General features: G+C 39.9%; 2 protein-coding genes across 3 annotated transcripts in view; both read left to right on the forward strand.

Moving 5' to 3' along the window:
* mgat4a (alpha-1,3-mannosyl-glycoprotein 4-beta-N-acetylglucosaminyltransferase A) overlaps window positions 1-22,764 on the forward strand; it is a 51,613-nt gene extending 28,849 nt beyond the window's left edge. Inside the window, exons 4-16 of the mRNA XM_051958500.1 lie at window positions 9,632-9,765; window positions 9,878-9,924; window positions 10,733-10,846; window positions 11,850-11,925; window positions 15,317-15,431; window positions 17,232-17,362; window positions 17,454-17,561; window positions 17,645-17,719; window positions 17,819-17,937; window positions 19,034-19,112; window positions 19,461-19,521; window positions 20,115-20,227; window positions 20,330-22,764. Coding sequence (XP_051814460.1) covers window positions 9,632-9,765; window positions 9,878-9,924; window positions 10,733-10,846; window positions 11,850-11,925; window positions 15,317-15,431; window positions 17,232-17,362; window positions 17,454-17,561; window positions 17,645-17,719; window positions 17,819-17,937; window positions 19,034-19,112; window positions 19,461-19,521; window positions 20,115-20,227; window positions 20,330-20,356 — 1,199 coding nt within the window. The 3' untranslated portion in view covers window positions 20,357-22,764. The remainder of the gene's footprint in view (window positions 1-9,631; window positions 9,766-9,877; window positions 9,925-10,732; window positions 10,847-11,849; window positions 11,926-15,316; window positions 15,432-17,231; window positions 17,363-17,453; window positions 17,562-17,644; window positions 17,720-17,818; window positions 17,938-19,033; window positions 19,113-19,460; window positions 19,522-20,114; window positions 20,228-20,329) is intronic.
* Window positions 22,765-22,968: 204 nt separating this feature from the next.
* LOC110959998 (cytochrome c oxidase assembly factor 5) overlaps window positions 22,969-24,672 on the forward strand; it is a 523,208-nt gene continuing 521,504 nt past the window's right edge. For both annotated transcript variants that reach the window (XM_051958515.1, XM_051958514.1), the window contains exons 1-2: window positions 22,969-23,221; window positions 24,540-24,623. In XM_051958515.1, the coding sequence (XP_051814475.1) occupies window positions 23,120-23,221; window positions 24,540-24,623 (186 nt within the window). In that variant the 5' untranslated portion in view covers window positions 22,969-23,119. The remainder of the gene's footprint in view (window positions 23,222-24,539; window positions 24,624-24,672) is intronic.

The raw sequence follows: 24,672 nt of genomic DNA on the forward strand, positions 1-24,672 counted from the left end.
CCTGACTTTGGAATGCCTTTGCAGCAGTCTCTGTGGCTGCTGACTCTTCTTCTGGTCTGAGCCGAGTATAAACGGTCATCAGTGTGTGAATGTGTGTGAATGGGTGAATGTGGCGTATCTTGTAAGCGCTTTGGGTATCTTTCAGTTATAGTAAAGCGCTGTATAAATACAGACCATTCACCATGTGTCTGATCAGATCCACATGGTCCCAGACATTTTTCCCCCTGCTTAACATAACTTAACCCACTAGATGTCAAACCCATGTTAGTTCCACATTCAGTCCAGTTTGATCTCCAGTGGGCCAGACCAGTTAAATAACAGCATAATAACCTATAAATAACCACGATTCCAAATTTTCCTTTGTTTTAGTGCAAAAAAGTTCACATTTAAGGAATTATGTTTTTACGAAACATCATGAACAACCTGAAATTTCCGAAGAAAAATAAATTCAGTTTTAAAATTCATCCTCAGTTTATCATTTCCACATTACAGCTTCCAGATCACAGTGTCTACAGAGGAACACAACATTTAGTCACCTGGAACTGAATGATATAGTATTTACTTTATGATCAAAACGATAAAAATCTGACCAACAAAAACAAGACAAAATATCACAAAAACCAGACGTAAAATGGCAACAATGCAACAAATGACACGAAACAAAACAAGAGACAAAAAATTTGACAAAAAAATTACAAAGTAACAAAAATAAGACAAAAAAACACAAGCGAGACAAAAAGGAAACACATAACGCCAAAAACAAATGAAAATGAGACACAATATGACAAAAGAACAATGAACAGTCTAGTATTGTAGTTCATAACAGCTTGTCATGGTCTAGAAATTATTTATTATTATTATTATTATTATTATTTGGCTTTCTAGTCAAAAGCGAAGATGTATTTCTTTTTTGGGGTTAAACTATGGAATGATCTCAGTGATCAACTTAAGTTAACGAGTTCTCTGTCAAAGTTTAAAAAAACTATAAAAGCTGAAATAATTAATGGATACAGAATGACCATTTCTAATTAAGATTATGTATTATTGATTTTTAAGTGAGGAAATGTAATTATTATTTCGACTTGTACTTTATGACAAATGTTAAGCTGTCTTGGATAATGTTCTGGGTGGGCTGGAAAAAAAGCACTTGCTTCATGCTCATCCTATTTTGGTTATGATGATGAAATTGAGAATATAATGTTGTGTTGAAGTGTCTGACCAAAATAAATTCATTCATTCATTCATTCATTCATTCATTTTAAATTCATAGTTTTACTAATTTACAATCTGCAGTTAACCCGTTAAGCTTCAGTGTACCGCCGGCGGTACACCTACTAATTTGCATAGGAATTTCAAGAATGTCCGACGGCTGCAAACGCGATTATACAAACACTATACGCCGATGGAAAGCTTAGATTCTCATGAATCCACCGGTATAAACCACTTTCAGATGCGATTACCACAGCGGGTGAGAAAAACACATTTGTCCGACAAAAACGAATATTCATCCATCCGTTCTCTGTACACGGCTTCAACGCACACAGCGCGACTCACATTTCCAGGTTCATTATTACACACAGATCAAAATATTCCACAAAAAACGGCCATAATCCAACCTTTTACATCCAGACGACACAAGCCAGTAAACTATTTTGTCCAAAACATGTCCTGAAGTCGGTATAAAATCCACGAATCGGTCGTTTTCAAGGAAATGCACCTCGCGATGCTCGTCCAATATTCCCTGTATTTTTCGTCATTTTTTAAATTTAAAAATAGAATATTAGCGATTTTTTTTTGTACTGAAAACGGCTGGAATTGACTGAAGCTTAAAGGGTTAATGTCTTCTCTGTAATTTCTACACTTTGAGGGCCGGATTGGACCCTCTGGAGGACCACTTTTGGCCCACGGGCCTCATGTTGGACACCCCTGCTCTGAATGAGACTGCCCCCACAGGTCTCATTGCTCTTTGTTCACGCTAACATGTAGCCGGGGTCATGACAGGAGTGTGATCCCTCACTGGCTTCCCACTCTGAGGTGATGCTGGTTTGTTCGCTGTCACGTAGAACCCAGCTGGCGGCTCTGCTGCTGGGGAGTGAACTCGATTGTCTGCATTGGTGGGCAGGCGTTTTGATCTCACAATCTCTCCCAGACTGTCTAACACTGCTTTTGTTCTCTCTGTAACGGGGCACAGAGTCCTTATAAGTCTTGCCACTTGGCAGCCGTTTAGGTTACCGCCCCTGGCCGGTTATTTCAGGGCAACAGACCAGATCTCTATCTACAGGAATGAGGACGAGAGCCAAAACTGTAACTTCAGCGCTCAATGTGAGATAGAAACTGCATTTCTAAGAAGCTGCTCAAAACCTTTGGTGACTTCAGCCTATAATAAAGCTTAAAAAGCATTTTTAAACCTTATTTAAGCTTTTCACAACGCTGTGCTCGAGTCAGCACAAAAACACGATTGGCTGGATTTTCCCAGTTACAGAGCAGATTATTAGATTTAGGGGAGGAGGGGTTTTAGTTATGGTAATGGTATTTCTGGTATAGATTTCTATTTAGGCGTCTTTAAGTGGCATTTCTTTTCCTTCGCTAAAATAAAACATGCTGAGGTTAATTGGTGATTCTAAATTGTCTGTAGGTCTGAGTGTGTGTCCTGTTTACGCCCTCATGTCGTCCTGTGGGTCAAATTGACCCGTTTTAAAGTTTGAAAATGTGAAAAAAAAATTAAGAAATTTCACAGTGAAACTTCTGATGTCCACATTTTCAACATTTTTGGGAAATTTTTGATCATTTTTCAACAGAGAGAAAATAAATGTTAAAAACAGATTTAATTTTCTTTAAGAACATTCAGAAACAAAAATCAACCAATTTTGGTTGATTTTTTTTTCTGAATGTTCTTAAAGAAAATAGATGTTTTACTGATATGTGTATATATATATATATATATATATATAATATATATATATGGAATCACTTTAGATATTTTTTGGATTTTTTTGGAAGTTTTTTACTAATTTTTTGAAAATATTTGGAAGAATTTTCTTGCAAAATGAGTTTTTTAAATAAAACTTTTCAGGGACATCTTTTAGGAATTATTTGAATTTTCTTCCTGAAGGTTTTGCAAATTTTCAAAAATTTGGGGAATTTTTTTGCAGAATTTTTGGATTTTTTTTCAGACACACAAAGAATATTTTTTGGTGCCCATAAATGAGGACAACAGAGGGTTAAGTTACTGTGGTTTTTAAGTTCTTCTCTTGTTGTTTACTATGAAGTTCTTTGGGCTGTCTTAAAGGACTCTACAAATAAACTCTGCTTGATTCCTAGCTCGACACAGCAAAACTATCAATTCATAACAATACAAACCTCATATTTGCCCTACTTATCTGTAGTGCATCTCATTCTTTGGGAGTCATTGCTTGTAAGCTTTCTGCAGATGATCTAATGTGGGATAGAACCCTGTTTTTTTGCTGATTAAGGAGTCCAAGTGGGAGAAGTTGTGGTCTGAGTTCATTAAGCAGCACAATCTAATCAATAAGATCTAATCTGAAACTGATGCCTTTTACTGGCAGCTCTGTGGCTTTTTAACATTTTCTTCATCACTCTGTTTCCCCCTCTCTCTCTCTCTCACACACACACATACACCACAACACAGTGCTGACCTGAGCCAGAGTCGTGGAAATCAAACCTCACCGTTTGTCCGGACTTTTTAGGCTGAAGTTCGTTGACCAAAAACTGATTTGAACTGTCAGTGTTTTTTCTTGAATTTCAAAAATCGCACATTATTGAGCTTCGGTGTGCACCCTGTGTCAGCGTGCTGCAATGCAACACTGAAGAAATAAAAAAAAAAAATAGGACATGATTCTGTTTTCCAGCTGCAAGCAGCAGCGCATGTCCATGCAGTCGAGTTTCACACGGCAAAGCTCTCTGCGGCCAATGAAATGTGTGCATGTGCAGGTATGATCAGGCCCGATGCCCACATGTTGTTGACTTTGGAATGTAATTATCGGTTTGTTGTTTACTGAAGTTGTGGGCGTCGTGCATGGCAGACAGTGTGTCACAGAAATGTGCAGCCTCTCTCTGTAGTCACCTTACACCTTCAGACGATGAGGCTGCAGCGTGTTCTGTGGTAAAGCAGTACCGTGCACTATTAAACTGCACACTAACTCAGCAATGAAGAGCCTGAATCCATTGGTGGTTGGATAATGCATCTCATCTAATTGGGAGTTTATTTTAACGTGCGGTTGATTAAGGTTGTGGACTGAAGGTTTCTGACTGATGACCGTGGTTTTGAAGGGGTGTTCCTCTCATTCAAAAAAGCTTAAGAAAAGAACAAAAAGCATAACTCCCGTTGGTGCCTAACTGACCCATAAAGCATGGCAGCTCTGACTTTCTTACATTTTCTCAAAGAGCACTGTTTTACCGTACCTTTATAAAGGCATCCCCAGTGAGTTAATGTGACATCAGAAGCCTGCATGTTACTGTATAGACACAAACATGGGAAAATCAAGGAGAAACCTGAACCTTTACTGCTTTGGTTTGGGTTTAATTGTCTCTTTGGAGAGAAGAGTAGCTGCAAGTCAATGCATAATTTCTTGAAGTGATCACCTATAAGGAAGGGTTCTATTCTGTGGGTCTCATCCAGTATGACCCCATCCACAGACATGAAGGGTCACTGAGTGTTTTTATAGCATGAAAAGGATGTGAATCATAAGGTGTGCTCTTCATAGTCACCAGATCTCAACTCTGTGGGAGATTTTGGACCAATATCTGTCTCAAACAGTGCTCTCCAGTATCATCATTAAGTTAAAGAAACTTGTAGAATCAATGTGGAAATGCATTAAAGCTGTCCTTACTAAGTCACTTGATTGGTTTTTCTTTTAATTTGTCACTCGTCTATACTTATGCTGATTTGACCAAACATTGCATTAAAAATCATTCTAAAATGGAATAAACATCTCCTCATTTTATCTATTCCTTACTCTTTTTATTAACATGCAACCTTATCTAGACATTGCCTTGTTCATATTAACCTCTTTTTATTAGTTGCTGATGACAAATCGCATTATTTAGAAAGTCCATAGGTCAGTATATAACTGCAGGACTTTTTGTATCATAGTTGACATTTTAGCTAGCCTAGCCGCGCTAGACCCATGTTCTGAAGACACAAGGGTCTAGGACCACTCGACAGGGAGGGAGGCGGGCTAAAAGGTTGTCTTTCAAATCACTCTGCAGCAATTGGGTAGGTATACAACCAATCAGTGCAACGAATAGGCTGACGTAGTTCCTCGAGCGCCGGCGGATTGTGGCTAAGTCCCATTAGCTTCCCAACCAGCGGAGCCAACTGGTATATTAAGGATTTGCCATATCCCGTCGGCATAAGTCCAAATACGTCTTTCTTCTCAATGAAACACTTCAGTGCCGTCCTTTGTTTATCTTTCAAGTTGAATTTTAGCTTCAAATCTTTAAGGGCTGTGGCCAAAGCCGAGTCCAAAGATAACTGTTTATTGTGCGCCGGTTGTTTCTGTCAGAATCGTCGCGCCTCTGTCGTCACTTAGTTACGCCCGCCTTCTGACTCTACACTTCATGGTGATTGGTCCGGACAGTTTTAGGAGAATCCAGCCTCGAGCCTTATGGAGGGTAACTAGACCCACCCTGGCAGAGAATTAAATTCGTTGCTGTGGGTTGTCTAGCGCGGCTAGGCTACATTTTAGCTGTTTTCAGGTCTAAAACCAACATGGCCGCCTATAACCAAACACCACATGGCATTTTAGAGAAAGATTCTTCTAAATATTATATGTAGAGCTGAGTAAAATTAAAATTGCAAGATATTTATGAAGATATTGTAGTCACATTTGATTCATGCACTACTTTCTATGAAATAAGTCAGAAAGTCTTGGAGTCTTCCAGTCTTTTCTTCAGGAGGAAATGACATCATGTGGAGCAGGTCATGTGATCTGGAATTAACACACTTCCTGGAGAGGAGTTTTTGGAACGGGGAACTTAGTGGGAAGGGATTTAATTTGTTATTTTCCATATAAAATTTTATCTATTGCCAAAAAAGAAATATCTGTCAAAAAGAACACAATCCAATCTATTTGTGAATCAGCTCATTTTATTATTGTTTAGCTCATTAGAAGGTGGTTGGTGTTAAATTCAGACGTTATTTAGTTGATATTTTAGTGATATCCAGTCGTTTTTTATTAATAAGTGACTGCTTCCATAATAAATAATGATGGAATTTGTAAAGACATGATCATACTGAAGATAAAAAAACTTTTTTTTTACTTTTAATATAAATGTATGCAGATATATCCCATGTCCCTCAGTTATATACTAACTCGTTTGTAGATTCTAGTTTTTCTGGACATTGGAAGCGTACAGAGACAACTGAACACCAGCGCCTTGTATCTGTGTGCCGTGTCAAATCCGTTCTTTCACTGATGTGACAGAGACGGGCAGAAATGTAGATTGTTGTGTTGTTTCCTGGGAGCAGATGAAAGGCTGATCCAGGGACGGTCCTGGAGTCGGTCCTGCTGCACTAGCATGCATCATCACTCATTCACTGTCTGCCATCCTCCCTTATTCTGTCACTCTCAGTCTCCCTTCCTTCCTCCCACATTCTCCTTTCATCCTCGACCTACTTTCTTGGTGGTAGTGGTGGGTGTCGCTATACGACGTGGAGCTCAGCGAGGAGAAACACAAAGCAGAACTGGGACAGATTCTTCACGCTGCGCAGATCGCTCTGGAGGATTGCACCCTTCTCTCAGATCCACCGTGCTGTTCACTTATCCTGCACCTCAGCCTTTGTTTTGGGGCTTTATTGAGGCCCCTTGTGCCCCCACACCAGCTCATTCAGCATGTTTTTCTCATTTTACCCTCGTGTCGTCCTGCGGGTTTAGAATTGACCCGTTTTAAAGTTTGAAAATGTGATAAATTATATATACGGTGAAACTTCTGATGTCCACATTTTCAACATTTTTGGGAAATCACTCTAGATATTTTCAGGATTTCTTTGGAAGATTTTTACTCATTTATTGAAAAGAATTTTCTTGCCACATTTAGGGATTTTTTTTTTTAAATAAAAATTATAAGAGAAACTTTTAAGGAGTTATTGTAATTTTCTTCCTTAAGGTTTTGCAAATTTTCAGAAATTTGGAGAATTTTTTTGGCTGGAAAATTTTTTTGGTGGAAAAAAACAAATGTTTAAAAAAAATTCACCAGCGAATTTCGCTGGATTTTGGTTGATTTTTATCCAAATGTCCTTATAGAAATTTTTTTTAAACATTTGTTTTAATAGAATAATGGAAGTTTTACTGATATATATGGAATCATTTTAGATATTTTTAGGATTATTTTGGGAAGATTTTATACATTTTTTTGAATATATTTACAATTTTTTAAAATTATTTTTTACGTTTTTATTTTTTGCCAAATTTGGGGATTTTTTAAGGGAAACTTTTAAGGAATTATTGTAATTTTCTTCCTTAAGGTTTTGCAAATTTTCAGAAATGTGTAGAATTTTTTGGCTGAATTTTTGGAATTTTTTTCAGACGAGGAAACACTATTTTTTTTGCTGGCAGGTTCTTTGTAACTTCCAACAGCGCTATACCTTGTTTTCCTTTCTTTATTTTAAGCAAAAGATGCAAAGCTCCCTGCAGGCTGTGACTCTAGGGTTTCAGTTTAGTGAAGGGCAGCTATATGATGTATAGAAAAATAAACTTAAACATGAAAAAGAAAGCACACAGGCTAATAGATAATTTCATGCTACCGTCCTGACTTCTGTTCTTTTTAAGGACACGGTGTCAAATAACTTTCGTTTTTAATTTCACACCACTGTGGGGCTGATGTGCGCTCTCTTTTCTCAGCTTTCCCTTTCTCTCCAGGGAAAGTGATCCTCGTATCTCACAGAGTAAAGTGAACTGGTTTCATGTGTGCAACAGTCTCTTACATTGTTTTCAGGGAGTTCTTTGTTCTAGTTTTTCAGGAACTCTCAGTAATAACAAAGAGGCCGTCTGTTTAGCTTTACACAGGAGGAACAATAAGGAGATGATAATGTTCTGTTTTTTATCGTGTTGTTTGGGTCAGCTGAAGGTTAATTTTAGACAGATGCCATTTCTAAGCCTAAGGTATTAAATGTTCCTGTTTGACTTTATTTAACCCTCGTGTCGTTCTGCGGGTCAAATCGTTTTAAAGTTTAAAAATGTGGGAAAAAAATATATTTATTTACAGTGAAAATTTCCACATTTTCAACATTTTTGTGAAATATTTGAACATTTTATGTGGGGGAAAAAAGAAATGTAAAAAGAATATTCACAAAAAAATCAACCACAATCCAGCAAATTTGGCTTAATTTAAAGATGAATGTTGATGTTTTTGCTAATATGATCGTTAGCTTGTTCAGTAAAGGAAGGCAGGTTAGATCTACAGATGATCCAGAATGCAGCAGAAACCAGCCCAAAAGAGCTCATGTCACTCCCCTGTTCATCTCCCTCACTGGCTTCCAGTTGCAGTCAGAATCAAATTCAAAACTCTCCTCCTGGCTTACAAAACATTTACAAGAACGGCCCCAGCCTACCTGGATTCCCTGATCCAGGTCTACTCCCCTTCACGCCCACTTCGCTCTGCATGTGAGAGACGCCTGGTGCTTCCAGTCCAGCACGGCTCCATATCTCTAACCAGACTCTTCTCCTCTGTTGTTCCCAAATGGTGGAACAAACTGCTGAGTCCCTTTCTACTTTTAAGAGACAACTGAAGACTCAATTGTTCAGAGAACACCTAGGCACTTAATCTGACTCCACCTTAGGGGTAGAATAAGTCAGAGGGTCCAAAACCCAGCATTTATTTAGCGCTGACAAAGTTGGGGGGAAAAAAGGGGGGGGGGTTGGCAATTCTTCTGCAACTTGATGGCAACACCTTTGACCAATCGTACTTGAAGCACTTTTTGCACTTACTACAGGTTTTTCCTGATGTCTGAATTCTTGCTTGTGTTGGACAAAAGCGTCTGTTAAATGAAACTGTAGAACTGTAGATGAACTGGGTGCTGTGGGATTTTGAGCTGTTGCTGTCATATTCTCTGGACTCTGACCAAACAAGCAGCCGTAGAACGTAGCTTTGATGCTTTAATAGGTTAATGGTAAATAAACTGGAATAACTCTCAGCTCTGTTCTACCAGTTTTGTCTCCTCATTTCTGTTGGCTTTGACCTGTATGGTTTTTGTTTGTTTTCAGGATAAAGAATGATGCTAATAAACGCCGCTCACCGTAAACGTTTTTTCTCCTTATCTGAGGTCCAGTGGTTGTTTCCTTTACAGAGTGATTCAGTGACTTTTTACTTAGGTTATGAAAAGAAATAGTATGTGGTTTGCTTTATCCACGCTGTGTGTGGTCTTCGTTTAAAAATACTTTTCTTTAAGGAAATGCGAACATGGCAGGAGAAGCATTACAAACCACCTCCATCAGTCCTTCCCACTGCCATCTGTCAGTCTGGGCATGAATTTCTGTTCATGTGGATTTAGGCCAATGTAATCTGTTGTAGTCTAACAGCAAAGATTATTTGGTTTGTAAGCGCCTGATTAAATTGCCACCCCTCCAGCCTTGGACCCTTTCTGTTTCTCACCTCACGCTCTTCTTCCCAGTTACCATGGTGATGGGGATCCCCACGGTGAAGCGGAAGGTGAAGTCGTATCTGTCAGAGACGCTGCGTTCGCTGATAGACAAGCTGTCCCCAGAGGAGAAGCTTGACTGTGTCATTATCGTCTTCGTTGGGGAGGTGAGGTCTCACATTTATGAACTATGAGTCATTGCTTGGTGTTTATGCACTATAGATTCTAAAAAAGACTCTGAAAGCATTGTTTAATGTCTTCTTGGTACAATTTCTGCAGACTGACGTAGACTACGTTCACAGCGTGGTTGCTGGCCTGGAGAAAGAGTGAGTACAATTCCTTCCTGTCTGACACCTGCAGAAAAAGGTGAAAATATAAACCCTCCTGTTGTCCTCATTTACGGTCACCAAAAAATATAGTTTCCTCGTCTGAAAAAAATCCAAAAATTCAGCCAAAAAAATTCCCCAAATTTCAGAAAATTTGCTAAATCTTCAGGAAGAAAATTCCAATAATTTCTTAAGTTTTATTTTTAAAAAATGCCCCAAATTTGGCAAGAAAATTCTTGTAAATATTTTCAAAAAATTAGTAAAAATCTTCCAAAAAAATCCTTAAAATATCTAAAGTGATTCCATATATATCAGTGACACTTCTGATATTTTCCTTAAGAACATTCACCAAAAAAACTCAACCAAAATCCAGTGAAGTTTGCTGGAAAATATATCAGAAGTTTTACTGTGAAAATATATTTTTTCCACATTTTCAAACTTTAAAATGGTTTAAATTTTACCCGCAGAACGACACGAGGGTTAAACGTATTTGGAGTTTTCTTGTAAAATTCAACTCAAAACAAGATAATTTCAAGATAGTTTGACTTAACAAGATATTTAAGATGCATTGTCTTAAAACAAGTCCCTCCATCTGCTGAAATGTCTCTTGTTAAGTGAATTTATCTTAACTTAAGCGGGATGAGACATTTTGACTGAAAATAAGACAGACAGACCTGGTCAGATGTAGAGGTTTTGCAGTGTGATTCCTTCCTGTCTGACGCCTGCAGAAAAAGATGAAAATATTAAGGACTGAAAAAACATCAGAGAAAACCTTGTCTGCGTGTCACCGATGGCTTTCTTTCCTCAGGTTTTCTACAGAGCTGAGCTCAGGCTTGCTGGAGGTGATCTCCCCTCCAGCCACCTACTACCCCGATCTCACCAACCTCAAAGAGACTTTTGGAGACTCCAGAGAGAGAGTCAAGTAAGAAAACCACCACCGGGCGGGACGTCTTGTTTTGTACTCGGAGCTCTGACGTGTAATTAGAAAAAAACAATGACGGATACGATTATGGAAATGGTGGAGAAAGCAGGACTGTGAGAATTAAATGCAGGAGAGCTGTGATGAGGATTGCAGAAAAACCAGAAGGATGAGTCAGGGGGAAAGTGGGAGGGAGAGAGAGAGCAGCGAGGGCTTTTAGGTAGGCTGCCGAGGTGCTTAGTATTCCACAGGCGTCTCTCAAAGTCAGAGCAAGGTCATCAGCAGCAGCACCCTCTATCTCTGCCTCTCTGTAGTGCTCGCTCTGATTATCCTCTGCGCTTATCTTCTCTTTATAGCTGGCTAACAACTGGCTTCATTAGAAATCTGTTTATGGTGCAGTTTGTGCCGACACCAGCGGAGCCGGATAATCGCCCTGAGGCGGAGAGGACCGTGTGCTGTGTTTGTTAGTGGGTGTTTTTCAGCACAGATGCTTCTGATAGCATTCTGAACAGTTAGAATCCTGTTTAACATGGTGGTGTAAGTGTTATTTTAGACTGTGTGTGTTATTGTAAAAAGGTGTGTAATATACCCTCACAGCCAAAGCAGTGGCAGAGCTCGACCATCTAGCCGGCTTTAAGCGTGCGATTTAAATTCATGCTCTCATTTTTGGAGTGTCTCTTCACCTGTGCATTAAAAGTATGTGGGTTTGTGTGCACGTGTACCGCTGTGTGTTTCTCTGTGCCTCCTGCAGCCCTCAGTGACCAACTATTTATCGGACTGCAGCATCATTTAGATCAAACAATTAGTGTGACAGCTTTGGTTTGTAAATTATTCAGAGTGCTGTTGGAACCTTCCCTATACCTGAGAGTACAGTTCTGCTTTTTGTATGTAAATCAGTGTGTCTGACCTGCTTTCTGCTACCATAGTATCCCTGAATATATCTTAAAATGGTTCAGTTTTTTGTGCACATGGTTTTTATTTTAATGTGTTCCTGATTTTTGTTTAGATGGCGAACAAAGCAGAATCTGGATTATTCCTTCCTGATGATGTATGCTGTGAGCAAAGGGGTTTATTATGTCCAGGTAAGTCCTTAAATTCAACCATAAATGAACAAATGTCCCACTAGTGGTGTAACGGTTCTAGAAAACAGTTCGGGTTCGGTCAGTTTTGGAGTCGTGGTTGAAAAATAAAATGCAGCTGTCTTATTTTGAAAGATGGAAACATTCAGTTGATCATTGGCCAAAACTGTTTAATAATTAATTCACCTAAAACTAGTCTTTTGCCAAAAAGAAAATATGCAAAATAAAAATAAACTCGCTGGCATGTGTGCTCATTAGGACGAGTACAACATGTTCCTAATTCATGTCAGGTAATCATTAATTAGTAGTATGAACTTTTTATTTTATTAACTTGCATGGTCAGAAAATACTTTCTCTTTCTGTTGTGCATCATTGAAGACATACACACGTGGACAAAATTGTTGGTACCCCTCAGTTAAAGAAGGAAAAACCCACAATTGTCACTGAAATCACTTGAAACTCACAAAAGTAACAATAAATAAAAATTTATTGAAAATTAAATAATCAAAATCAGCCATCACTTTTGAATTGTTGATTAACATAATTATTTAAAAAAACAAACTAATGAAATAGGGCTGGACAAAAATGATGGTACCCATAACTTAATATTTTGTTGCACAACCTTTTGAGGCAATCACTGCAATTAAACGATTTCTGTATTTGTCAATGAGCGTTCTGCAGCTGTCAACAGGTATTTTGGCCCACTCCTCATGAGCAAACAGCTCCAGTTGTCTCAGGTTTGATGGGTGTCTTCTCCAAATGGCATGTTTCAGCTCCTTCCACATATGTTCAATGGGATTCAGATCTGGGCTCATAGAAGGCCACTTTAGAATAGTCCAACGCTTTTCTCTCAGCCATTCTTGGGTGTTTTTGGCTGTGTGTTTTGGATCGTTGTCCTGTTGGAAGACCCATGACCTGCGACTGAGACCAAGCTTTCTGACACTAGGCAGCACATTTCTCTCCAGAATGCCTTGATAGTCTTCAGATTTCATCGTACCTTGCACACTTTCAAGACACCCTGTGCCAGATGCAGCAAAGCAGCCCCAAAACATTACTGAGCCTCCTCCATGTTTCACCGTAGGGACAGTGTTCTTTTCTTCGTATGCTTGGTTTTTGAGTCTATGAACATAGAGTTGATGTGCCTTACCAAAAAGCTCCAGTTTGGTCTCATCTGTCCAAAGGACATTCTCCCAGAAGCTTTGTGGCTTGTCAACATGCATTTTTGCAAATTCCAGTCTGGCTTTTTTATGAGTTTTTTTCAGCAGTGGTGTCCTCCTTGGTCGTCTCCCATGAAGTCCACTTTGGCTCAAACAACGACGAATGGTGCGATCTGACACTGATGTACCTTGGCCTTGGAGTTCACCTTTAATTTCTTTGGAGGTTGCTCTGGGCTCTTTGGATACAATTCCAACGATCCGTCTCTTCAATTTGTCATCAATTTTCCTCTTGCGGCCACGTCCAGGGAGGTTGGCTACTGTCCCGTGGGTCTTGAACTTCTGAATAATATGAGCCACTGTTGTCACAGGAACTTCAAGCTGTTTAGAGATGGTCTTATAGCCTTTACCTTTAAGATGTTTGTCTATCATTTTTTTTCGGATGTCCTGGGACAATTCTCTCCTTCGCTTTCTGTTGTCCATGTTCAGTGTGGTACACACCTTTTCACCAAACAGCAGGGTGACTACTTGTCTCCCTTTAAATAGGCAGACTGACTGATTATGAGCTTGGAAACACCTGTGATGTCAATTAAATGACACACCTGAGTTAATCATGTCACTCTGGTCAAATAGTTTTCAATCTTTTATAGAGGTACCATCATTTTTGTCCAGGCCTGTTTCATTAGTTTGTTTTTTTAAATAATTATGTTAATCAACAATTCAAAAGTAATGGCTGTTTTTGATTATTTAATTTTCAATAAATTTTTATTTATTGTTACTTTTGTGAGTTTCAAGTGATTTCAGTGAGAATTGTGGGTTTTTCCTTCTTTAACTGAGGGGTACCAACAATTTTGTCCACGTGTGTAACTAGTTTAACCCTCGTGTCGTCCTACGAGTCAAATTAACCCGTTTTAAAGTTTGAAAATGTGGTAAAAAAATAATATTTTCAGAGTGAAACTTCTGATGTCCACATTTTCAACATTTTTGGGAAATTTTGAACATTTTTTGTTGGGAAAAAAAGACATTTTAAAAATGTTTCTGAAGAACTTTCACAAAAAAATCTCTGGATTTTGGTTGATTTTTTTCATGAATGTTATTAAAGAAAATATAATATTTACTGATACATATGTAATCACTTTTAGGAATTTTTTTGTAGATTTTTACTTATTTTTTGAAAATATTTGCACAAATTTTTTTTACCACATTTAGACGATTTTTTTTTTTAAACAAAACTTTTAAGGGAAACTTTTAAGGAATTGGAATTTTCTTTCTGAAGGTTTTTGCACATTTTCAGAAATTTGGGGAATTTTTTTTGCTGAATTTTTTGGATTTTTTCAGACAAGGAAACAATATTTTTTGTGCCTGTAAATGAGGATAACAGGAGGGCTAAATAAACTCTGTTGGAATGGTCACTACACGACACCTACTGGGGTCTTTAAGTTCACTTTGATCTCCACTTCATGGCTGGTCGATTTTGAGCCGAGGAGCTGCAGACTCCGGCCTCCCATAGAGGCTGATTAAAGCGTGTAGTCTGAGTGAACACAGTGTTATAGATTTATAAATCCCTGCTAGCATGCTGTAGCTGACAGACAACAGCTTGTGTAGAGCGAGTCACAGGACACACCGAACAGAAACATAGGTCATGTGCCGTACAGTTCAGAATGAATAAACCAAGCGTTGTGCCTCTACTTTCCTTTACAACTTGTGTGAGTTTATTTTAAGACAGGTCCTGAAGGCGGTTACTAACATGTCAAGGTGAAAGCCTGTCACTAGGCAAACATTGGTTTTCTTTGTGTTTGCCAGACCAAATTAAACATGGCGAGTGCTTGATGGAAACTTGTTGCAGTCGTTCCTCGGAAACAGTTTAGTTTTGTTATTAGCCTAATCCTCTTAGACTTCCACAGCTCTTATCTGTGGTCTTGCCTAAACTAGGCGTCATAAATGTGAACTGAACTGTTATTAATCTGTCATTTTTCTGTCTTGTTCATGGTGTGTTGTTTCCGTTACCTGCTCTCGCCTGGAGGACGAGGTATCGCCTGTTTGCTGTAGCGTCCACTGCTGCTGTAGTTTAGCGTAGCAACTCAGAAGTGTTTTGTAACTCAGAGGATTGTCCCTGAGTGAACGTAGACGAGTCCCCCTGCTGCTACTCACCCTCTCTATCAACTGTAAATCCTAACTCCTCCCCAGAAGGGATTTCATCTGCCTTACATTTCCAGTTTTCTGTGCCTGTGTTCCTTCAGCTGGAGGACGACATCGTGGCCAAGCCCAACTACTTTGCCACGATGAAGAACTTCGCCCTGCAGCTGTCTTCAGAGGACTGGATGATCCTGGAGTTCTCTCAGCTGGGCTTCATTGGTACGAGCCATTAAAGCACCCGATCAATACTCAAACAAAGCTGATTGCAAAGGCGAACAGTGGCATTTCTTGCCGAGTGGATTTTCCTATCCATTGTCAGAGTATTCACATGCTGTAATACTTGTAGGATTTATGATAAACCGTCCAATGCAGCTTCATCCGCTGCAACAGAAAGGATGGAAAATGTATTGATCGATGGGGAAATTAAGTCATCGTCGGTGGTAGGGAAAAGCAAGTCACTAAAATATGCAAATGAGGAATGGGTCTATTTATATTCTGTTCTATTTGTCTTAATCCAAGTAAACTGTTTTTAATGTTTTGTTTTTCAAATTGCTCATTAAGGGCTCTGTTAATGATGCCAGACAATCATTAATTAGCAGTATGAACTTTACAATATTTATTTTATTAACTTGCAATAATAACTAGTTTGACCCTCCTGTCATCCTGCAGGTCAAATTAACCCGTTTTTAAAATTTAAAAATCCATCCATCCATTTTCTTCCGCTTATTCGTTTGCGGGTCGCGGAGGCAGCAGGCGAAGTATGGAGAAAAAAATCTATTTTCACAGTGAAACTTCTGACGTCCACATTTTCTACGTTTTTGGGAAACTTTTGAACATTTTTTGGTGGAAAAAAAGAAATGTTAAAAATGTTTCTTTAAGAATATTTTCAAAGAAATCAACCAAAATCCATCAAATTTCGCTGAAGATTTTCCCTCATTTTTTGAAAATATTTACAAGAATTTTTTTGCCAAATTTGGGGGATTTTCAAAAATAAAACTTTGAAGGGAAACTTTTAAAGAATTACTGGAATTTTCTTCCTGAAGGTTTTGCAAATTTTCAGAAATTTGAGGAATCTTTTTTGCTGAATTTTTTTCAGACAATATTTTTTGGTGCCCGTGAGGACAACAGGAGGGTTAATAATCTGAGTTTAACAAAACAAGGATTTAGTTCTAGTTGAGCATAAAACTAAGTATTGTTACACAGCTGATAGTATGTATATATATATATATATATATATATATATATACAGTTTAACTGCTTTGATAAACGCAGATATGTTGATGGGAAGAGATGAAGGATTTACTCTAGAGAACATAATTCATGATCTGTTTTCTGCTTGTCTCTGGACAGCTGCTTTTTCCATCTTCCCCTTGTAGATTTTATAGTAATTCCTACCATCACTCAGCTAAAAGGTTATTTAAGGGCACTGTTAAAGGGGCTAAGCCAAAGCTTTAAGCCACTGAGAGCGCCCAACCAGGAATCATAAGAACGTAATTGACACGCTTAATAACCGTACTAATAAATGAATGTCCAACTCGTTTTAACTTGCCCTCCACACAGTGTCTTTATTGGCTTTCCAAAAAACTCCAAAGCGCACAAGCTCCCATTCATAGGTTGTCTTTCACGGTTCGGCATTCCGCGAACAGCATTCCGCGGTCAAAAACTGATTTGTCCCTTCTGGCTGGAAAGTCTACCGAGCCACAAAGGTTCCTACCTTATATAGGCAAAACTGACAATCAATTGTGAGTACTGACACCAATATAATTACAGTAATTCCAAATCTGCACTCTGCAATCAGGCACGTTTTAGTGATGTAATTTGTCGTGCCTTTCATGGTTTTAACAGACTGGTCTCCCCAACAGGAGCCTGTTTTGTTGTATCAGTTCCAGTTGGTGGTGCTCTTTTTATTTCCGGTGTAGCAACAAGTCCCCGAAGCTGTTTTAGTGGTTTAATCAACTTGTTGCTAGTAACTGGTTCCTAACGAGCCTCATCTAAAAACTTGTTCTCTCTTCCCTACAGGAAAGATGTTCCAGGCTCCAGACCTGAACCTCATCGTCGAGTTCATTTTCATGTTCTACAAGGAGAAGCCCATCGACTGGCTGCTGGACCACATTCTCTGGGTTAAAGTCTGCAACCCTGAGAAAGATGCGGTATGATGCGCTGTGGTTGCTGCGTACGTGAGAGCTTCAGTGCACATGGAACCGGTCTCATCGGTCTTACTTTGTCCGTTTTGTTCCCCAGAAACACTGCGAGCGGCAGAAATCCAGCCTCCGTGTGCGGTTCAGACCCTCTCTGTTCCAACATGTGGGACTCCATTCTTCTCTAGCTGGAAAGATACAGAAACTCACAGTGAGTCTCACGCCCTGCCGATTGTTTTCAGCAGCAGTTGAGTCCATTTCCTGTGTAGAAACATTGGTTTCCCCTCTGTCTAGGACAAGGACTTCCTGAAGCCATTGCTCCATAAGATGCACGTCAACCCTCCAGCTGAGGTCTCCACTTCAATGAAGGTATCGCTTCAGAATTGCTGCCTTTGCTGTCCAGTTATTACCCATTGTGTAGCTGATAGGAGGAACACATATGCAGAAGCCGTGTCTTGTGTCATGCAGGTGTATCAGGGTCACACACTGGAGAAGACGTACCTGGGAGAGGACTTCTTCTGGGCCATCACTCCCACCGCAGGAGACTACATCCTCTTCAAATTTGACAGGCCTGTCAGCATAGAGAGGTAAACATGAAGGGGACAGATGTTCATGTGCACAGCTTCTTCTTATTTGCAGTGAAATAATAAGACGAGTGTCCGAAACACAAACACACCTCGAACAAGATGAGCCTTTATTACTCCCACAGCGGGGACATGTGCAGTGTTAGAGGATATGATGGAGAAATGTAGAGACATGAGGAGAAAAGTACCAATAAATGGATTCTTTGAAACTTCATTTATTTGTTCTATGCTTTCGTTTCAGACATACAGATGTGAAAAACACTGTCTTCTGGTTTATTTTAGCCTGCTGTCCTTCAGCGCTTCAGGTCTAGCTGTAGAGTGCATGTGAGTGAGTTAGTGTGTCTGTTCCACTCTGGGGATCAGGGTGAGCTAATGAGAGTGCTCTAAATTAAGGTTCCTGCTCTCTGTGGAGCCGAGGTAGAACGGGAACAAGACGGCGAGTGTGAAGGGAGGTGGTAGCGGATCGGGCTTTGAATTTACGCTGATACTTGGTCAGATGGAGACGTGTTGATTTTATTCACTGCCTGTGTACAATATAGCATCAGGACAGGGACATTAACTCATCATTTAGGGGAAAGTAAGTAGGAAAAGAGCCATGTGGTGTTTCAGTGTGGGTTCTTGTCCACTTCTGAGTGATACCACGTTCTCTGGCTGTGACTCTTCAGACGCATCATCACAGAGCATTCTGTCTAAATCTGTCCCTGCCTCTGTTCCTCCCACTCTCTGGCTGCTTAGCATTCATTAATATAAATAAATATACACACCCACAAACTTGAGAAAAGGCTCTGTTTTAGATGAAGTGGGGAATAATTGTCCTCTATTTTCTGTTTTCTGAATCTTGTCAGAAGAAGCTCATATTTCACACTCTGCCTGTGGTTTGTGGATTCAAATCATCCTCCAGTTTGTCTGAAATCTGCTGAGCTTTTACTGGATAACAGGGCAGAAATGCCCGGAACCGAGATCCAAGAAGCACGCATGAATCCAGCTGACGTTTAGGCCCTGATGACGGAGAAGGGTTTACACACTTTCACATCTGGGGGGGGCAGAATGCTTATCCATGGATGAAAACATTAAAATGAATGCTTGATTTGATTGGCAGGTTCCTGTTTCGCAGCGGTAACCAGGAGCACCCCGGGGACAAGATCGAGAACACCACAGTGGAAATACTCCCCGTCTCGGTACGGAAACACACACACACACACACACACACACACACACACACACACACACACACACACACACACACACACACACACCACAGTCTGCCACCCTCCTCTGATGCGATGTGCAAACGGCTCTGATTAGATTACATTGAGTGGTTGCTCTGAGGGACGCAGCGTATTGATTATTGACAGGAATGTGAGCGTGACAGAATTGCTTGCTGTACCAGAGGTGATGCATTCTGACATCGTGATCCCAGCGCCTGAAGCCTCGCCATCCTCTGCCTGAAAGCCGCTCAAATTAGAAATCGTTAAGGTTTTAATTTGTGTCTCGCATTTTGTTCTGCCGCCGTCTTCCCACGTCAGGAAAGTGGACTGCAGACCAAAGAGAAGTACAAGCGATCTGAGGACCGCTTCTACAGGATCGGTGAGTGAGTTTAACGTATGAATGCATAGAAACGCTGAAACATCCTGAGCAGATTCCACACTGATGGCGCCTTATCGGTCACTTTTTGTTCGTATCACCTGTTTTAGTTTTATCTGTGTGTGCACAACATATTGGTTTAATACTTTAGTGTAAATCCGTTAATGTTTCCTTTCACGTTTATTTATTTCTTCCTCACTTGAGCACCTAGTTGACTGATGAATTATTTGCCGTGCACTCGCCCTATAAATGTGATTTATGGTACTGTCAGGGTTTTTCCTGGCTGAGAATAGGCCTTTGGGGGTTGAGTACACACAACAGTCAGTGTGATCGGTACAAATACAGTCACGGCACTGAGTCTGTTCCCTTTTTCACAGACATCCATAAGTTTTCCTCTTTTTTCTGACCATCTGGTAAACAAAAATACCAGTTTTGTTTGAGTAAATAAACCCCATAATCAACAAATGTGTTTTTTTGTCCACTCAGTCTTTAGATCCTGTTGAATTCTTTCACTGGTGCTGGTGGTTTTCCTCTGTGCAGTCCAAACCTTGACCTCATCCGTGCTTTTGTGTGTCGATCTGTGTTTGAACACTCAGGTCAGTTTGAGAAGGGCGTGGCAGAAGGAGCTGTAGATCCTTCCTTAAATCCCGTTCTGGCGCTTCGGCTCTCGGTTCTCAAGGACTCCGCTGTGTGGGCCATCCTGAGTGAAGTAAGTCGTCACACTGCACGTTCTCCGTTTAGTATTAAAACAAACACCTCTAGCTCCGTTCTTATTCAGGAACACAAACGGTGCTCTGCTCTCTCTCTGCAGATTCATATAAAGAGGATAACTGGCTGACTGTTGTGGAGGGGGTACATGAATCATGGCCCCTGGGGGACCAAAATCTCCTGGACTGCTTACGCAGAGCCTCTGGCACCTAGCAACCAGCAGTGAAGTCATTAGAGCCCACTCGAGTCGCTCGTCTGAGGAACGCCACCTCTCTGTCCCCGCCCCTCCTAATGTACCTTATTATTTTTGCTTCTCATCAGTCGCTTCCTCCCTTTCTTTCTGCATCTCTCCCTCACTCTTGTGCTCTTCATTTATTTGTGAGAATGTGAATACTACTGTCTGAAGAACAACAGCGGAGCGCGTGGAGACGTCCGTTCCCAGCTCTGGCTCTCAAAGCGACTGTGTTTGTTCTGCAGCTTTGAAAACAATCACAAAAATTCCTGGACGACTGAGGTTGAATCTTCACGTCTGGAGAGAACCAGTCACCTGGCCACTGGTGCAGATGCTGCCAAATCCTTCTCTGCTACTCAATGCTGCCACCTTCGGGCACGCTGGGGCATTGCACTGTCACTAGCGCCTCAGCACAGCCCACGATGATCAAGAATGTTGTCATCGCCAATGGCCAGTTGCTCTCTGTTCTCAGCAGAGATGAAGGAGCTCTAGATCAACACCAGCCCAAACTAAAATGTTTTCCCTCACTCCCAGAGTGTAGTAGGTCACATTTAAACACTCATCCTGACACACATACTCAGGATGACCTTACCGTTCCAAAATCCTGCCTGTAGCCAGTCGGTGACAACTTTGACCGTGGGCCAGTATCAGTGGTGAGTCCATCAAGAGAATCAGTTCCATGACACCATATCTGTCTCACCTCTTGTCTGACAGGCTGTTTGACCTCAGTGTCCATTTATAGTAAACCAATCAGACATTGCCTTGGCGCCATTTTCCTGAAGGAATATATTGTTATATTGATATATTATTACAGCTATGACTGATGATCTATGAAGGTGACTTAATTTATTTGAAATAAATCTTTAATTTGTACAAGAGGTAAAATATATTTTTATTCTATTAAGAGATGTTTATGGTAGCGCAGAGTCTGTGTTTTTGTGTACTTTTAGTTTTTTTCTAAATTGCTGTTGTACATTTTCTTTCTAGCAGCTACTTGGAGAGCGGTTTGTCTGTGGGTGCGAGTAGCTCGCTTCAGTCTGTACCAGTTTCTTTTCACTTGAACTAAAACCGTTAATTTTCACTGTTACACAAACACTGAACGGTAGGAAAGTTGTGAAAGATTCTGTTCCAGTAGTTGTTGATGTGCGTCAAAATTGGGAAACATGTGCCTTAAATCCAGGTCCCTTGAAATTGTCCCAGCAAGGTTATTACAATTTGTTCCCTCTCACTTTTTTTTCCTACAAGTAATTGCTGGATATACTAATATTTTTAAAGTAACACTCAACAGTCCAATTAGTGATTGGATGTCAAGAACAATATCTGAAATGCTGATGAAAGTGGTAAATCTGGTTGTACCAGGTTAGCGTCTGAAACGGCGTGATTTGCACTGCTTTTTCACTTCTTTTTTTTATTACAATCACATCCTTCATTGTACACAATCTTCCATTTTCCAGGTTTTTCCCTTCAAAGCCACATCCCAATCCATTTTGTCCGTTTACATATCTGTTTTTTTTTTTTTATTGGACAAAATATGACTACTAATTCTTGCAGAGTGCACCACTGATTGTATATATATAAAAACCAACATCAAGCATCATCTCTTCCTCTATCGCTCTCTCTTTTTTCCTCTCTTTATTGAAATCCACGTGGCATGTTTTGTGTGTGCGGCTGATGTGAGTGGGAACTTTTTTTTTTTTGTAGGTGAAACTTCACTCATTTTACATGGTAGTGGTTTATTCAAGGGGGTGCTGAAGTGCCTTTTGGTGGATCTGGTGTGAAAATGGGACAGTTATCATGCTTGTTCACATGCATGAATATTACTTGTAATTTATAAATACTGTTTTTTGTTTGTTTTGATGTTTTTTTTGGTCTGAGCAGGCTCCTTCACCCCGATCAAACCATCTACACTTGAGCTGTTCTCGAGAAAACAGAAGTGGTTCAGTCTTTGCCTCTTCCTGAAGTTATCTGAACAGGGAGGAGATGTGAGCGAGCTGCTTAAACTGTTGTTTTGAAAGGGGAAGGGCATTTTCAGTAGTGCTAGCGGGACTGGCTTATGCCCCTTTCCTGCATCTACTTACAGACTCTGAATGCATGAAAATGGCATGAAACGGTCGTGTGATCCTTGGATCTCCCCTACTGTGTTTATACAAAGTGGACAGTAGACAAAAAACAAACAAAGAAACAACCCCAGACACTCATCTGTTTATGTGCCTTCATCGTGTACATGTGTATGCCTGACTCTGATGATTTTGGCATCGTTTTTCATGGACATCTTCAAAATAAATGATAAAAGTTGTTAGAAGTCATGGCCATTTTGTGCTGTGTTTTTGTTCTACTTGCATCAGTCATGTCATCTGCATTGCCAGGTTTGATTTCAAAGCTACTCACTGCTCAAAAACGACCAGAAAACAAATCTGGCGTGGCCTGCTAACGTTTTACAAAAGGATTATTTTTGAAGTTCCCAACATACACGAAAAACTACAACTCCTCCCAGCATGCACTTCTGAGTCCGTCACATCCGGTTTCCCATCATGCCGTTTTAGGAACATGGTGGCTTACAGTTTTCATAACAATATCGGTGTCACTGGTGGAAACTAAACGATTCCCGCACTTGAGAGTTGATTTTTGAGGCGGCATTTGTGTTAAAGTGAATTCCAAACAATGCCGAAATATTACGAAGATAAAGAGGAGGACCACAGAGCATGCGCAGGGATCAGAGAAGACTTTAAGGCTTGTCTTCTTCAGCACGATTGTGTTGTTAAGGTAAGTTATACTACTGCTGAATGCGTTTATTCAAACCCCTCTTTAATTGTCAGTGTCACAACAAACCATACTTTGCGGTATCACAGATATCTGGTCATAACGGGAGCGCAATGGAAAGTAAAGGCTCGCTGGCATGTAGCTAACCGCTGCTGAGGTCATAAACGAGGTTAGCTGTGCAGCTAGCTACGCCACGCCAAACTATTTTAAAAAAACTGGCAATTTTATTTTATATGAATTCTGTACTTACAATGTTATCACATATGGCAGTTTTTTTAATCGACAGACAATACTGTTCAGTTTGGCGTCAGTGTACAAGTTCAATTTGATATGATTGTTTGCAAGCTTACTTGCTAACGGTGTGTTAGCTAACTTAGAGCATTGGCTAATTAACAGTGCTAGTGCTAACCTAGCGACTGTTTTTAGTTGTTTGTAACCTTTTGTCCAGTTTATGCCCAGAACTATTTTTCTGTCTAACAATGCATTTTACTACGAATACATTTTCCAGTTCAGTTCAGTGTGCTTTAATTGAATGAATAGCACTACCATAGCATCAACGATATGCTGTAAGATGTTTGTTTTTTTTAAAGACAAAAATTAGGTCAGAAACATGACTGTTCTAAGTAGGAAGTTGTTGGAACGACTTGTCTGAGGGGAAAAGGCTTGCAGAGTCAGTACCTTCTTTAAAATCACTTCTTAAACCCCACTTTTACAGACTTACTTTTATGTGAGGTTTATTTTTAGCTTTATGTAGTTTTAGTGTTTTATTTTGCATTGTGTCCTGTTTATTTTAGATGTTCTCTTTGGTTTTATTTTACTTTTAGCTGATTGGTTCTTTCATGTGATGTCGTCTCTCTAATTCTTTGATTCTCTATTTTTTTTAAACTTAATTTTAACCCTCAATCTTGTTCCTTAACTTTCAAACTGCCGGGTTCCCTTGTTTGATATGCGTACTCGTTAGGCAAATCATTCAATTTATTGTCATTTTTACTATTTATTTGTCATTGCTCTGACTTGTCTCCTATGTCTTGTATGATTGTGTTTGCATGTTTTAACTGTCAGAGCACTTTGTGAGCACTGTTCTGAAAAGTGCTATATAAATAAAGTGGTTATTAAGTTTAAAAAAATACAATAATAGAAATAGCTAGATAGCAGCAAGGTGTATGCATGATAGGCTATTCAGGCAGACACAAAAATCCTCAGTTAGTGAATCTGTCCTGTTCTGTATGGAAGTGGAAGCCGTTGTTTCTGCTCTTGTGATTAAACAACGCTGGAACGCTCAGGATGGGCTCATTGCATTCTAACTGGTTTCATTCATCAGGAGGGAAAGATGCCCAGCGAGTGTCTGAAGGAAGGCCACTGCAAAGCTCTGCAGACGTCGTTCTTTGAGTGCAAGAGGTCAATGGTAAGTCTGCTGCAATCATGAAAGAACTGGAATGTTTTATTGAAAACAC

The sequence above is a fragment of the Acanthochromis polyacanthus genome, chromosome 14, assembly GCF_021347895.1.
Source record: "Acanthochromis polyacanthus isolate Apoly-LR-REF ecotype Palm Island chromosome 14, KAUST_Apoly_ChrSc, whole genome shotgun sequence".
Taxonomy (NCBI): domain Eukaryota; kingdom Metazoa; phylum Chordata; class Actinopteri; family Pomacentridae; genus Acanthochromis; species Acanthochromis polyacanthus.